Below are 17,898 nucleotides of genomic sequence, written 5' to 3' on the forward strand. Positions count from 1 at the left end.
TTTATTAAAAACAAAAGCCCAATACGTAAGGAATAATTGACGACGGACAGTTGAATTATTTGAAAATAATGCACACCAAAGGTGGTAATGCGGCATGAGTGGAGTGTGCATTATTTTTTATATTAATTCAAATGACCAGAGTCAATTATTTCGCTTATACCACGGTTACCACAGACATTGCTAAGAGTGTGGTAGTTATCTTAAGACATTTGACAGGTTAAGTGTGCTTTTGGGGTGCACCGATAAATGCCGATATACACTAATAATACGTGGCTGATACCCATTCACAGCTATTTCATGTACTAAGGCTTTTGATCAGTAAGTCCTTATCGATCTGAAATCACTTTTAGTATGAGTCGTTATAACATGCATTTGAAAAAGCAACACTCGTCAAACAATCATTATACATATTCTTCATTGTCATGAAAATACCTGAAAAGATTTGAAGAACAGCAATATAAATATATCCCTAAGCCATTTCCTGAAGCTGCGTATGGTTCTTCGTCTGCAGCGCATATTAAGTTTCTGCATGAGAGCTCCCTCTGGCTTTTGGATGTTGCTGCATTTCACCGTATTTTGTTGAAAAGCATAGCAAGCATCATTGGCCATATCGGTGCACCCCTAGTGTGCTTTATTGAAAAATAATGCATACCCATGGAACATCTCTCAACCAATCAGAATAAAGCATTCAACACCCCTGTGGTATAACTTAATATCCTGTTGCTGATATTCATTTCAGTGCACCTAATACAGAGACGTAAGCAAGAGGAATCTGCTCTTTCCTCCAGCACGTCCCAATTTTCTCAACATTTCCTCCTTTATTCTCCTACGTTCATTCCTCTCTCCATCCGTCCACTTCCATCTATCTGCCTTCTAAATCAATGTGTCTAATAAAGCCATCAGCTGCACTGAAATATTGGGCAAACATGCACTCAATCAATGCATGCAAATGCCAGCCATCCATTCAGGACCCTTCTGAATATCGACAACGCTGTATGGGCGCGCCGTGCCGGAGGTTTGTGTATGCGTGTGTTCGACAAATAAAAGCAGAAGGAAGGACATATGAAGGGTTGAGAAAGAAGGGAAACTCAAGATAGATCGGTTTCTTTGCTCCAAAATGGAGAGCGTGTACAGCAGGAAAACGGACTTCCTCACAATTCAACCTGCAGGCCACAGACACTGCCCTGTTTGAACTACTGTTAAAGCAAAAAAACTACCGTTTCCTGTACAGCTATGCACATCTTTTCTGTTGAATGAGGACGGGCAAGGCCAATCCCAGAATCTGTGGTTGAAAACTTTGCCAAGTGCAGTTTTCTCTCCCGTGTTGACGTATTTCCTATTGAAACTGGAAGTTTAGACAGGATGTATTGTAGTGCATGATGAGTCATCACTACATTTTGGTACATTTTCCAGGAGGAGTATGTTTTAAATGTGTACATCTGCCGAAAGTTCATTTCATCATGTTTCAGAAGTGCATTAGGGTAATGGGCATAGACTAAAAAGCACTTTTGTGGGTTTATTTACATGCATCTGAAAATGTTAAAATTGGAGTGTTATGCCACCATTCTAACATTGAGCAAACCCAACCACAAACACACACAAATCGCTTCATGTAGGTAGGAAATATGAGGCTGTGTGTTCGGCTAAGCACTAATGAGGTAATTTCTTCCCTCATTCAAACATAAACCTCCTCTGTGATTGTAAAGAGCAAAGTAAGATTCATTAAAAGCAAGGGGAGCTCAAACTGCGGAAATCCACAAGAATACTCCAACAGCATTTGCCCTGCCATCAAACACCAAATATCATGTTTAAGATACATTAACCCATTGTAATCTTTGCATTTTACCATTAAACATTATAGCCAAAAGTAAGGACTTAGGTTTCAGCAACCCTATGGAAACCCATAGAAGCAAAAGCCAATGTAAGAACTCTTTCCGAAACCCTGACCCAGAGTCAATGGCTGAGAGCTTTCTACAGTAAAATCCAGCAGTGCAATTCATGGCAACAAAACTAGATCGCTTTTCTGCGAAGCTTTACTACAAACGCAAAAAAGGCCTTTTAGGCTATCTCAATGTTACAGTCAAGATGTTCGCACCATTTTGATACCAAACATTTGCATCATTTTTCGCACCAAACATTAAATTACACATTATATTAAATACAATGTTGTTACAATGCTAAAAACAAAGTTGTGTCTGCTATGTTAGCGTTATATGCTAGTTAATGCTAACGTTTAGGCTGAAGTTCTACTATTGACGTTGCACTTACGTTTTGCAGGTCCATACTGAAAAAAACAAACTTACCACTCAGAAACGTCCATTATCGCCAAACAATTGATTATTTCTGTATCTTCGTCTGATACAGGCTCCAACATAAGGTCTGTTTGCCATATTTTCCAGACTGTTTTTTTTTTCATATTTTGGCTGGTGCTGTGTCTTATTCTCAGGAGGGCCTTGTAAGTCTGTATGAATTAATTTTGACATTTATTAGGCAAGAGAGGCCATTACCGTCTACAGCTGCGAGAGTCCACTATATGCTGCTCCAGTATTTATGTAATTCATTGGATTCAGTGATGTAGAATGACGAGTCCGCAAACTTGATGCTCGGTGGCTTGTTCGGTTAATTTATCCTCTTCAGCCTTCCAGGTATGTTCTGTATGCTATTGTTCATCGTGTAAATAACTGATAATGTTACGATTACGTACGAACATCTATTCAGCCTGCTGTTTTGGGTGCTATTGTTTAGTTGAATAACTTGCCTCTCCAGATGAAATGTGTGTTCTTCGGCGCGTATTTTGTGAAATAATTTTATAAATAAATGCCACGTATAGTCCACTGCGACTTATATATGTTATTCCGTCTGCCTGATGCATTTTTGATTGGTGCGACTTATACTGTGGAGCGACTTATAGTCCGGAAAATATGGTACACACACACACACACACACACACACACACACGTACTGAAAAATAAAACTAAAATAATCTGGAAGGTATAAGCAGGAATAATAGTAGCAATATTAAGAGGGAAGAAATTGAATCACTTTTGTAAATTGTAGGTTAAGGAACAAGGCTGTAAAATAAAGGTGTGTTTGTGTCAGCACATGTATTAGAATATGAAAGTGAGAGCGATAAAGCTTTTAATTATGAAATCCAACACATGATGCCCCAGATATCAATTTCAGATATCACTGAAACTGGTGTCAAACCCATCTTTACAACAGCTCTAAAAGGTGTGGCATATTTTAGCCAATAAGAAACAGTCAGTGCTCGTCCATTATTTTCCAGGTTTGTCTTTGGACCCCTGGGATTTTTATCCGAGAGTGCACATACTGTAGCAGAAATCAGCGAAATGTAATTATTAGACTAACAGTTGGAAGTGAATAGAATAAAGGTAACATTAGGCAACATTAATACAGCAGAGAGAGAGAGAGAGAAAGTGAGAGAGAGAGAATGAATGTATAAAGTGTTTCCCTTACTGGAGTCACAAGGAGAGTTGACTCGGAGCCAAAGGGAAGTGTGTGTATCAGCCAAAGTGTAATCATAGGCCGGTCTCTCGGCTATTAGGAGAATTAAAGGCTGATTGAACGATTTTTACAGTGGAAACATAACATTGGGCTGCCTCACCGTGTTTGTCTACTTGCTACAACAGCTGGCCGAAACACTCCTCTGCCCCACCGAGAGCAAAAGAGAGGAGAAGAGCCAAGCTGGGAAAAGAGTTTAAATCATTAAAAAGACATGAATCACTAACTTTCCCCGGACTTGTACCAACCAACATTCGTTCTTGTATCCTGCTGCACATTTGGACCGTCATTCCTTAGACATCTATCAAGGAAAAAGAGAAAACGCTTTTGGCACCCAAGTTGAAGAATCACTATAGCCTCGATTCAAGTCTCACATCTTAGTCTCTTTTTTCAGCCTGGACCGGTTCCACGTCCGTACCGTTCTGAGCGCATTTGTGTGTGCGTGTGTGAGAGGGGAAAAGGATAGTGGAGGACTGTGAGACTCTGACTGCTTCTGTGTTGTGTCCACAGCTGTGTGAAAGGCTCCTGACCTCCAAACAAAGCCTAGCACTGAGGAGCCACTATCTGGCAGGCATTATAGAGGACAGGCCAGCCAAGCCAGACGTGCCGAGGGCCCGACCGTAAAGCCGGAGAGACAACACAGCACCCGCAAGGCCTTTGATAACCACTACTGACTGAAGCCAGCACGACAGGAATACACTGACTGAGATTCACCGCGGTTTTACAGACAGGCAGACACAATAAATGCCTCTGAAACAAACGCATTCATAAACATACAGACCCTGACTTTACTTTTTACAAGTTTGTGTCATGTTTATTGAGCTATTTGGAGAACAAATGAAGACTTTGTCCTGAAATCATAGGAGAAGCAGGAGACTTCAACAAACTTATCTGAGTGAGGTAGGGTATCCGATTTGAAAGTCTCCTCACATCCTGATAGTATTGTTAAACTGCTTAAATGTATTTGTATTATATGTCATCTGTGAAAGGTGTAGGACCAAAAAATGTTCAACAAATCATTGAACTCGGACCAAATGCAATAATTGGACGCATGCAATTTTTGCTCCTCTTCTGTAAATGTGTTTTGCATGCCACTGCGCACCCTGTTTACGCAGACATCATGCGTCATCAGCGCCTTCACGTGCGCTCTGTAAACTGAGGCAAACAAACTTTCCTACTAAATTGACAACCTTCACAGAAGCCACAAAACGAAAGACATCTTTTAAAACAACAACAAAAACCGTCTGGATCAGCAGAATTAACATTGATAACTTTAGTGCGTTTCCACGAGATGCAAAGGAAAAGGGGCAAAGGATCTTTGCAGTGTTTCTTTTGGAAGGGTAGGTACGCGGTATGATTCTATTTAGAATGATTCAGATATTTTGGTAATGTTATTTACTTTGTACTGGGCGGGATCGTGATTTCAGTGCTTGTAGGCTAAAGTTAATTTTTTTTTAAATCAGATACTCTGCCTTTAATATTATAATGTGTCGTCTCATTTGTCTATTTTAAATCACACTTGAATGAAACAAGCGAGTATCCCCTGAGCTGTGAAGGAGTTAAACTGTGGGTTCACACCAGACGTGTTTGAGGCGTCAAATACGCGTCTACCGTGTGTAGTTGGATGCTTGAACATTTTGAGTGTACTCACTTCATACGCGCGTGAAAGCTGCGTGTAAAAATTCTAGTCATCGAGACATTCACGCGGAAATTCACGTCATGGCAGGGGCTTCTGCGACTCCGCTCGCTTCCTGTAATCACGTCACTACCAGAGCAATCTCCTGATTGCTTAACAAAAGTTCAAATTATTCAACTTGCGCGTTTCCTACGGCAACGCTCAATTTGCGTCATTTTCACGATTGAGGCGGAATTGCGTCTACCGTGCTGCACTAAATGCCTCATACCCTGTACACACCAAACGCAGGGCATCGCGTAACTGGCTCTAGATTACTCGCAGGACTTAACTTTGCGTCATGCGAATTTTACACTTGACTTGAATATTTTCAACTTGGGCAAAGACGCGTTTGAGGCGAATAGCGCGTGTTTTCGCAGCAAACCCGCCGCCCATATCGCGTCATTCGCATCGCCCCACGCGAGGACGCGTCTGATCGCATCTTTGCATTGACTTGGTATGTAATCTACTCGCGCAAATCGTTAAACTCGCCTCTGGTGTGAACCCACAGTCATCCGTGCCGCGAGACCTTCAGATGCGCGTCACGCGTCTTTACATTGACTTAACATCGCTCGCGATTGACGCCTCTACCGCGGCTGGTGTGAACGCAGCACAAGGCTCAAAGACAAAACTATAGGAAAAACAAGGTATGCAGCTGGGTATTGTCCTTGCACTGTAAAAAATGTCTGTAGAAATTACAGTATTACTGGGTATTACTGGCAACTAGCTGCCAGTAACTTACTGTAGATTTTACATTTATGTTATTTATTGGCAAAAGTTTGTTTAAAGTTAAATGAACATGAAACATTTTCTGTCTTTTTCATCTACAGTAAGTTACTGGCAACCAGCTGCATAATTACAGCTAATTTTTTACAGTGTGTACACTGTAAAAAAAGAAGTGGGTCAACTTAAAAATGTAAGTCACTTGGTTTTGAATATTAGTTGACAATTTTACACAATATTCAACAAATATTTTTAATCAAATCAACTCAACTCTTAAAGGCAACCAAGTAACTTAATGTTTTAAGTTGAACCAACAAATCATTTTTAACAGTGTAGTGGTGATTGGCAGGATTTTAAAAGCGCACATTTCTTGTCCTAAACATTTTATTTCAGGACACAAACCCTACCGCACACAATAATTCACTAAACTGCAGACAAACTACTTACACTCTTATTGTATTTCATTTGTACCTGTTTTCCATCAGCTCCCTAAGAACCACCTATTTTCTCCATAATCATACGCAGGATGTTTATTTGAATGAAGAGAAACAGGAATACTAGAATTAGAAAATCCAAATTCGCCTGATGAATGCCATAAAATGCAGATTGCAGTGGGTTTTCATCACAGTAAATGTGGCATTATATGAAGTGACAGAATGTAAAAAGCATCTCACGTAAAAGCATCTCATAATTACATTAACATTTTAGTAATAAATGAACACTGTGAGAATAATGGCAAAAGGGGTAAACCCGTGAACAGGACGCCTCGCATTATTAAGCATGCACTGCTGCTGATGTCATCTGTGCCAGAGATTAGAGAGTCATTATTCTTTCTACTGTTTTGCCATTCTGCTTGTATCTCCAGCTCTCTTTCTCTCTTTCTCTCATTCATTCTTGTTATGTCTGTACCTCATCTTTCACAGTTTCTGTTTCATTGTCTTTTTGACTATATAGTCTTTCCTACTTTCACTTACATGTTTTTCAGTACCCCATCCCTTTCTCTCTCCCTTTCTCTCTCTCTCTCTGCAGTGTTTAATGTGCCGGCAGCGTTTACACCCCAGACAGCGGGTGCAGCACTTTAATCTTGGTAGTGTCTACATGACATCAGCACTCTCGCTGGAGCATAAACTATAGTCAAGGGAACACACACATATTCACTTACATATACAATATACTCACACATATCTTATCTGCTTGCTTGCTTTCTTTCATTCTCGCCTCTTCCTTCTACTTATTCTTTCTCTCTGTTCATCTTGCCTTCTTCATTTTCACATCACTCACTTTATCTTCTTCCTTTCTTCCCTTTAATTTTATTCAGCAGTTCTTTATCTCCATTCTTCTCTTTTCTTCTTTATTCTTCATTCACTCTTTCCATCTTCCTTCTTTGCTCCCATGTCCTTATTTCTTCCTTTCTCTCTCCTCTCACCCACATCCCTGGTTTTATTCTGGGGTCCACTAAATGTTAAATTCCTCTAATCCCACTAACCAGCCAGTATCAGTGTGAGACCGAGAGCCCAGAGAGGAATTACCAGCAGCCCTGAGTCTAACTCTTTTCCCTGTGAATTCAGACTCGCAATTCAGACATATCTTTCATGTGTGGCAACCCCATAAGCCATACCGTCTTCTTAATATATTAAGCAAAGCATCTGCGTATAATTAGTTATCTGTCAATGAAAAGACGCTCCTCATTCATAGCAATTCACAGCATATTAATTACAGGTACAGTCCTGTTAGAGCAACCCGGATGAACTGCCCCGCAGTAATTCTGCACCCCTATCTACCATCACACCTGTTTGCATTACCAGCCCACAGCTATACGGTAATCTCCACGCTACAAACACCCTCATATAGGTGTACGAGTGTGAAGCTTAAATTCATGTAATATTAAAAACAAGTTAAATGACGTTAGTTTATTCACTTTACATCCTAGATGTCTGTTTATAAGTAAAGAGTGGTAATATACGGGCAGGCTCATATAATGTGTATTCATGCGTATGTATTCATGCATTCTTCTTTAATTCAAATCATACTCATTATGTTGCCATGCTGATGCACAGCATGTTTGTATCCTAATTGGGATGACTGTGACCACAGACCTGCTCGCATCTATAGCGCACCTGATCAGAGATCAGCATCATGGGCTTAGCTACATAAGTAAGGTGAATGCACATGTCTATGCAATTTAGTGTTAAATCTGTGAGTTTGGGGCAAATTGAGGATTCAGATTACTGGTATGAGACCCGCATGTTTTGACATGTCGCTCACTTCGCAGACTCTTGGGAGGAGCGAGGCTGAGAATTCATGTGGTCAAATAAGGCTTCGTTTTTCTGTGCATTCCGGGTAAAAAACGGCAAGGTCGGGGTCCAGAAATAGAACAGAGGTTATTATGGGATGCATGGAAGGGTGGCTCTGTGTTCAGGCATGACTGTGTGGTCACGGCGGTCACGGCAACTGTCTTTCCCCACAGCTAACCAACCTCCTGCCGAGTCTGAGAAACACTAATCAGAACCAGAGAGAGAGAGAGACTGTGAGAAAGAGAGGGAGAGAGGAAAACAAGCAAGTTCCTGCCCCAAAAAAAAAAAAAAAAATCAGGAAGACGATTAGGGATGGATGAAAGTGAGCAAGGAAATCTCAACGAGCAATCAAAGCACGGGCCAAAGACAAAGACGACACGTCAACCGTAGTTTTGTTTTAATCAGGGAACATGAAAATATTCAGACATGTGGCTGGTAAGCAACAAGTCCCACTCGAATTAAACCCGCAGCTAGAGAGAGACGAGAAGAGAGGCAAGAAAAGAGATAGCGTGTGTCCCTTGAGACTGATTAATATTGAATTCCTGATGCTAATCTTTGTTTTGTGCCTTTTCTCTTTACTGGTGTGGAAGCCGAAGCGTCTTTAAAAAGCATGCTGTATGTATATTTAATGAAGGCTCGGCATACATTGGGAGCGCTAGTCTTGCTGTGTGGCATCCCACCCTGGTAACATGCTTCAAACATTGCACTATACGACACGCCTTTTGTAATCGTCGTATGTAGTGTGAACTAAATTTATTTTTACAATGCAAATTTGTGACAGGCGTAAAACACATACTGATAAGTGCGTGAATGACATATAGTCATTATCGGGTTGCATGGATTCTTGGCACGGAGATGGGTGTACACCTGGTACATACAGGTGTAAAATGTAAATGCAGCAAGATACTTGATAATAAGATGTGATATAATCTGTACTTGATGTTGATGAGCAACAATGTGTCCTAACTATACGCGGTGCGATGATTCCAGCAATAGGCAATTTGTCTGTACACACTGAACGCGATAAAGTGACATGCAATCAATCACAAAACAATTATTTGATCATAACTCTAATTAACATTTAAAAAACTATTTTAAGGACAGGGTGTAATGGCTTAAAGTTGCCAAGGAGAGATAATCAGACCTCATGGAGGACGTGCAGATATTGAATAATTATTGATCACTGGACGCACATACATTACACACACATGCATAAACAAAACAATGTAAAAATTATGCAGCTCTCATGATTCAGAACACACATTTCAATAAAAAAGTCCATTTGATAGGTTCTTCTAAAGATCCTGCAGTGTACGAACCGAGTGGTTCTGTTTTTGCAACCCATTTAAAATGACATTTCTCTCTCGCTATCAGACATCAAAGCCCATGCGGAGGGCTTTTATTTTCTAAGCCAAATCCCAAAATTGTTTCTGATTTACAAAAGCTGGCTGCAGGCCGAGTCAAAGTTTGGACTTAATAATGACGGCGATGCAAGAGACACTGTGAGCCAAGGAAAAAAAGAGAGAGAGAGAGATTCTCCACATGGTTCAAATATGCTGTGTTGGTTGAGTCCATCAGTTGGGGTGTCACAATAAAAACATCTCACAGGATGTAGCAAGCGGCGTGCAAGCGCACACATACAAGAGAGTACATTTATATGCATAACTGTATATTGTGTATAAAACCAATGAATATGGATCAGAGATCTCTCAATCACTTTCATACAGCAGCTCATCACACAAAATTCAAAACCTTAATAATAAACATATAACCACTTTTAAGGACACCAGTCGAAATGAATAAGACAAAAGCAAGAATGAAGACACAAACAAAACAATTAAAAAATAGAAAAGATAAAAATCCCTGGGTGTTAAACTGATGAAATCCAGTAATGTTGACAAGTCAGGAGGGCTGTTTGCTTGTGAACATGTGAGCCAGCAGGAAACAGAGAAGAAAGAAGAGGAGGAGATTAAGAAAGGGAGGGAGAGAGAAAGAGAGAGAGAAGGGGGGGTCTGACAGCTGTATAAATGAGATCTGTAGCTCATGGCGCCCCAGAGTACTGCCTCATTGTTGTGCTGATCCAATGCACAGCAGATGAACTCAGGGTTTAAAAGTTGAACTGCGGTGTATGTGTGCAAGCGTCTGTGTCTGACCGCTGCTCTTTTGCATCCTTTATTGAGAAGTTTGCTTCAATGTGTTTGTGTGTAAATGTGCGTCTGTGTACGAAATACAAACTGTCTTCAGTTTAAAAACGAAATCAATGAATAAACAAAAATGTGAAAAATCTATATAATAAAAAGCAGTTATTCTAAGTATCATGCATTATAAAATATTTTTGATACAGGGTTATATGTTAGATGTAGAGAAGTGGGCCAAAAAAGTCAGAATTTGAACAATTTTTATAAAATTTTTGCTTTTTATTTAAAGATATTATTAAAGATGCATTTTTAAAAAATTCTGTATTTAGTACAAACTGTAGCTCAGCTTTGAAAAGAATTTAGGGAGGCTTGGCAAAAACAACACGTGCAACGTTTATAAAAATGAACTACATTGTACAGACAATGACTACAAAATAACACAAATTAGGATCAACAAATATTAATAATAAAGGATAAAATTGTAGTCAAAGTATGCTTTATTACCTGTAAGGCTTTTTGTTTTTCTATTATTTTTTTGTGCATTCTAATGAAACCTAAATTTGCCTTTTTGCCAAATTATTTTTAATAAAATTATTTTCAAATTATTATTGTTATTTAGTATTATTTTATAAATACCTAAAGCGGCAGTTTCCAGGACAGGGTTTAGATTAATTCAGGACTAGGCCTTAGTTATATTAGAACATTTAGGTAAACTGTAAAAAAATTGCTGTAATTATGCAGCTGGTTGCCAGTAACTTACTGTAGAAGACAAAGACTGAAAATGCTTCATGTTCATTTAACTTTGAACAAACTGTTGCCAGTAAATAACATAAATGTAAAATCTATAGTAAGTTACTGGCAGCTAGTTGCCAGTAATTCCCAGTAATACTGTAATTTCTATAGAAATTTTTTACAGTGTCGTTTTTACAGACAAACCTTACAACAACAAGAAGAAAAAACAATACTGGTGTGCATCTTAAGACAAAACAATGGCACTAATATATGTTAAGATATGTCAGCACAAGGTGTTTTAAAATTAAAGCAGCTCAAACATGCACTTTAGTCTGGGACTAGAATAAGCCCTGCCCGTAAAAGTTTAGTAAATTTGCCAATTTTGTACACCTCATATTTTGATATCTATTTGGTCTAATCTAATCTGAGGGTCTAATCTAATACTGTACAAATTTCCACCAGACATCAATTTTGGTCACCACTGTACTGTATGTCTATGTGCTAATGCAGTGAATATCTGTGTTTGCGTGTCGAGGAAGTGTGTTCTGTGCCCTCGCTTCCTCATTCAAACCCTCCTGTTCTGCATTAAAACTTTAGTAAACTGTTTTTGTTTGTAAATGTCTCGTACGCTTGTCAGCACAAAACAAGCACATTAATTAAACCGTATAAACAACACCAAAACAGACTTAAAACAACACATCCCAAGCTTTAAGAAGACCGCAGGTGAGCATATGCGGCTAAACGACTCCAGCGCATTTGGAAAGCACCACGCCACCCCTCACGAGGGATCTCATGGCACTGTGCCTTTGGGAAACGCAAGCCTGATCAATAGTCACAGCATAGAAAGTGATGATATTCTGGGAGCCACAGCGGGTGATACATATTTTATAGAAGCACATAAGAAGGTGTACGTATCAAATATTAATAAATGATTTTCTGCCGGCATTAATGACGTGTGGATGTGTTGTTTGAGGGACGGCCGTGATGGGTGCAGCCGGGCCGCTTGGACTCTCTCGGCCTACTGAGGCACATCAAACGGTGAAAGAAGAGACTGTGGGGTGTAGGGAGGGGGGAATTATACCACTACTGCCAACAAGGCTGTGCTAAATCACACACACACACACACACACAGAGAGCGTCGTACAATCGCACACAGCACTCAGCTGGCAGGCATAGTGAGTGGCGAAGGAACACGCCAGGCTCTGTGCTACCAAGCAGAGGTAATTGGGCCAGATTACCAACCAGGTGGAAACATTCAGCGGCTCTTTTTGCTCTTCATTCCTCTTCCCTCTCTCTTTTAGTGCCTTTTTGTACATATTTTCCCCTATTTCGGAGCAGCGGACCAGTGGCGTGCTATTTAGGATGTCTGAGGACAGATCTGAAATCGGCAGCTTACTGAACAGCGATGGAATCAAACAAAAACAGTAAATTCAATAAGAACTAGAGGACTTAATCAATTTTCCATTTATAAAGACAAGTGATACGTTAGATGTCTGTGATGATACAGAGACAGCTAACAGTGAGAGAAGGTGAATGAGAAAGACAGAGAGATACTAACTAGACTCAAGCAAGTGTACCGTACTAATTTAAACTACAAGCTCTATCAAAGGCAAATGGCCCGAGGGCAGCAGCACCTCTGTGCTGAGCAGAGCTACACCACAGGAACAAGACGACGACTGGACGGGGAGAGTGAGACAGGTTTGGATCAACAGCAGCGCAAACACAGCATTGTTAAATCAGGGCTCAAGGCACGTAGAGGAGAGAGAAGAAAAAGTGATATGAAAGAAAGCCGACCAAGTCCTGACAGGGCATACCACTGCTTTCTCAGAAACATGACTGCTACGGCACAAAGATTGTGCAGGCAACAAATAACTCCCTGTAACGCTGAAGTTGGGGCCAAACGGCCATATGGATGTGTGTGACAGACAGGCCAGGGTCCCACCTAACGCACTGCTGTTTGTTGTATTAGGCTGCAACTGAAAGCATCCTGTTATTAATAGCATTCTTTCTGTTTACCAATCTATACGAATTTTTCTGATTCAAACAGCGGCACTGGCTTCAAGAGTAGCACAATGCATTTCATATTGATTTTCACAAACATTCAAGGCCTTTTAAACATTCCTCCTCCATCCACATCTCCACTATAAGGATATCTGTCTGTCTGTCTGTATGTGTGAGTGAGTCTCTGCGTGCTTGTGTGGGTTTGTGTTTGGGGTGATGGGGTTGTGGCCAATGATAAAGACAAAAGTGATAAAGCCGACGCAATTGAGGAAAGTGTGTGTGAATAACTATAAATGTATGACTGGCATGTTTAAACTTGATTTGTTTTGCAAGAAAGGCGAAAAAGAAACAATCTCTAGTATGTTCATACGCTCTAAAAATACTGAATTGTTTCAGCCCATGCTTGGGTTGTTATACAAACCCAAACAAATTTTCTCGGTTAATTTAACCCATCGGTTGGATTTGTCTATTTTTTTTCCCATTGATGGGTTGAAACGGCCAACATTTTTTAAGAATTTATTTTAGATTATAGTCGTTGTTGTGTTTAAAATATTTGATTTTAGATATTTCTTAATTTAATTTTTGGTTCATACTTTTTTATATGCTTATTTCTTTTAATAACTGCCTGGTTGTTTCAACCCATAGTACTTAATTTAACCCAACGGTTTGGTGTGTCCATATTTTACATAATCCTGGGTTAAAACAAGCATTTTTAGATTGTATGCAGATTAAAAATGTCAAGATCTAAGATCTAAAATATAAATTAATTTTATGGTGCAAAATAATACACACAGTATCAGCTCATACTACCTGGTCTGTATGAGCAGAAAAGACACCTGTGTTGATAAAAAAACCACAGCGGAAGAACAAGAAATTGATACGCGCGCACACACACACACACATACACACTGACACACACACACACACACACCGAGAAGCAATGATGCACCTGTATGGCATGAGCTGGCGTCCGCCTTCAGGCATACGTTACAGACATCTGCTGAGGATATGGAAGAAAGAAAAGAAAGAAAGAGAGGAAAGAAGAAAAGAAAGGGAGAACCTACTGTACACACTATCACCGCGCGCTGCCGGAGCAGCATTTGATGTGCACGCGAGACCGAAGCAACACAACACAATCCATCAATCTCCGGCGGGAGCGCCTGTATTCAGCTCTACGACAGTCGTTGACGAAACATACGCGATTCAATACATTCAAGTTGATAAAATAGGCTTCAATAAATACTATGTGCATTTGTTCGAAAGCATATGTAGTGAATGATATCGTGTTTTATAGTTTATCGACTATAGTTTATATTTGTGTAGTCTTTACGGCACGGTGTGAGGTAATTTTACGTAGTAACTCAATAAATAAAACTACATTTGGAAGGTTGTCTGTAAGGGTACAACAGGGGCCAATGAGAAAGACAGTCGCCAACAGACTCGATGGTACAGACGCATTCAACGGGAGCCGCGCGTGCAACCATCGGGGTTACGCATTCTGAAAGAACTCGCTACTAGTAAAAAATATTTCAGCTGAGTATAAAATAGGCCTACTAAAAAACAGCGACTGTTAACTTTTTATTCCAAATCATCTCTAATTTGAAATCAGCTAAAATGTAACTTAAGAAGAATGTCAATTTCTTGATATGAATATTGAATGGTATGTAACAACAAAATTATAGGAATGGATAAAAAACATTTGTCGCGTAAAGTCATAATGTCTTTACTCTTTAAAAATGTTGGGTTGTTTCAAACCATGGTTGAATCAGCAATGGCTTAAATCTAACAAAACATTTTAAATATTTTACAGGAACAACACCAAGGGGAACATTTATTTGTCCATTTATTGTTCAGAACTACTGAAATGTTGAAATTGCTGAGCACATGCTTTAAAACCTAACGTCAGCCAAAAAGTGTCTCTCTCTCAACCTTGTGAAACGTTGACAGCATAATAATATTAATACTCACTCATATCTAAACGTGGACGTCTTAATGCACTATATTTTATGCATAAAAAAGACATTAACATTTATGAATGAATGTATGATGCATTTTTAGAATTCTTTGCATTCAGGTAATTGTTTTATCACGTGCACCTATACGAACTTGTATTCCATTAAGACCCAAAATGCGAAGTGTACCTTTACCCCAAAGGTACTTTGAATGCTGGCGACACTTGGTAAATCTAATGCATGCACTGTCAACTAATTCGCACCCCGACACATCACCGCTCAATATAGAAACCGGATTTTCTGGTATTACAGACGCCTCTTTTAGCACACACACATACGCATAGAGCTACTGACCCTAATCTTGGACATTTCTCATAGAACACGGCGCAGACACATACACAAAGCCAAAGCTTGCGTTATTAACTTAAAGTAGGCTACCTGCGGCAGCAAAACGCTCAAATATGTCCAATCATAATTAACAGAAAATCGTGTGGCATTACACTGAAATAGACACTACAAAACAAGTTTTCTAAGCAAAGCAACACATATGAATGAGTACGAAACAAAGAGAGTCACCCATCCATAAACGCACAGACATCCGCGCCTAAATAGTTTATAAATACCAAGCCGTGTACGTTAATCATCATAGACAAATCAATACAAAGATCTTAATTAACATTTTCTTTTAAAAAAATGCTGAAGTTTTAAGATAATTTTCTTTCTCCGCATTCATAAGAAATACATTGCTCTTAACAAGACGAGAAGCCTTCGTGCAGCTCATGTTAAAAATTGCACAGTTAAATAAATGTTAATTCCGTCAGGTTTTATCATATGGAGTTCATATTAATTGCGTATTTCCAGATTGCCCTTAATTAACTGTACAATAAAAATATAGAGATGCTTATATGTGAAGTTAGTGAGACTTCAAAGCAAACATTTCTGCTCAAAGTATGTTTTAACGCACAACTTGTCGACAGAACAACACAAACATTACACTTACCTGAATGTGAGGGCATCGGTATGTGCGATGGGTAATATTTCCCAGGCTGGAAGTGACCGGGATGCTGCACTGTCGTATGCCCGGTAGGAGTGATCCTCGAGGCGGCTCTGTGAACCAGAGCGCCTCGGTCTGCCAGAAGGTGCGGCGGAGGTGCGAAATCCCGGCCTTCCATCCCGATAAAAAAACGATAAATCCGAAATCCAGAGCGGGAAACCAAGAGAAAGAAACCGAACGCCGTACAGATGTTATAATCCCGTTAAGAGTTTCTCCTACGTCTTGCATTCAGCACAGTTTTGGCTTTGACGGCCAAAAAAGTATGCCCGAGTCATTTTTTCTGCAACACACAAAAAATATATGTTTCAATTACAAACCAGTTACTCGAGAGTGATGCAAATCCAAGAGATCGTATCATATTAGTATCCTTTAAATGTGCAACGATAATCCTTCATTGAAAACACCGATATAGTGTTATAGTCCATTGCTGCGCCTGCAAGTGCTGCCTAAACAAATTCTGCGCTCTTTTCTCCCATCTCACCACAATTGAGCGAGCTTGCAGCACACCTCCAGATTTACACAGAAGACTCACTGCAGGCTATGTATAGACCAATTCACAGAGACATGTCGGGATCAATACAATTTTACTGTATCCTTACGCTTATATGGAAAATTAAGGACGTTTTCAACAAAACGACAATAGACAAAGCCAAATTAGTCTTTATGTATTTCATTGGCAGGGATGCATAACATTAAGTAGCCTAACCTATATGATCATTAGTATTCGTTATGGCTGCTTTCATCACAAACTCTTATTTATTTAAAACGTTATATAATTTAGTTTTTATGTTAATTTTTGGTGCAATTGAACGCTTAAACTGCTACGCTCATTTGAATTCTTATTTTCTGTAGCCTTTAAATTTTGGGGTTTGGAATGATGGAGAGTGTATATATATATATACACAAAGCAATAATATATGATCTTACTCTGGTGCAAATAGATACATTTGTCATGTTAAAATTGTGTGTGTGTGTGTGTGTGTGTGTGTGTGTGTGTGTGTGTGTGTGTGTGTGTGTAACTAATGCATACTTTTGTTTAAAAACGCTCTAATAAACAGGTTTGCATTGAGCCTCCCCCAATATTGGAAAGTCTGCCCCCCAAAAATTAAAAGCGCTCGTGCGAATTGTGTTAAGTACATTCCTTATCACACTGCATCACATAAGACAAAAAATGCCTTTTAAACAAGTTTAAATCTCCAGCTGTGTTTTATATTTATTTTTAATTTCAAACTAGATTAAAGACATTCAGGTTGTATCTTCTGATATTTGACGTGTAGGTCTGTGGACGTCTCGACGTATTGGTGAACGAGGCCTTAAAACATTGAAAGTTCCCCATTTGGAGTGTGAGACAAATAGCATTACCAAAATTCTGTCGTCCTACAGCTTTACTCAAAACTGAAAGAGAGAAAATTTGCAGAAAACTGAGCTAAATCACGTGCCCTGAATTAGTAATAATACCAAAAATACTTACGGACGGATGGGAGGTGAGGAGGCGCGGAGGACAAAACAGGTTCCCTTAAGATTCATTTTAAATTAAAGAAAATGTCCATTCAAGCTCTGATTAAAGCCAGATAATTTTATTTCTTACAATTGTATTATTATTCATCATTTTGCATGTCTGTATAATATAAATACAAGAAAATTTACAATATTTGCCTAACAATCCAGTAGGCAGTTAAAATTTCATAAATTACCCATAAAATTATACCAATTGCAATTCTACATGTAAACTGCAAATGTAGAACGTATAAACCTTTGTCATCACGTAGTATATCATGCCGTTTACAAATGCATGCCGATTATATTACTT

The 17,898-nt window shown here is 39.3% G+C and overlaps 1 protein-coding gene across 1 annotated transcript in view; it reads right to left on the reverse strand.

Moving 5' to 3' along the window:
* The window catches only part of bahcc1b (BAH domain and coiled-coil containing 1b), a 108,158-nt gene extending 91,796 nt beyond the window's left edge, over positions 1-16,362 (reverse strand). Inside the window, exon 1 of the mRNA XM_055177190.2 lies at positions 16,035-16,362. Within this exon, the coding sequence (XP_055033165.2) occupies positions 16,035-16,206 (172 nt within the window). The 5' untranslated portion in view covers positions 16,207-16,362. The remainder of the gene's footprint in view (positions 1-16,034) is intronic.
* Positions 16,363-17,898: the final 1,536 nt, after the last annotated feature.

This window comes from Misgurnus anguillicaudatus, chromosome 4 (genome assembly GCF_027580225.2).
Source record: "Misgurnus anguillicaudatus chromosome 4, ASM2758022v2, whole genome shotgun sequence".
Lineage (NCBI taxonomy): Eukaryota > Metazoa > Chordata > Actinopteri > Cypriniformes > Cobitidae > Misgurnus > Misgurnus anguillicaudatus.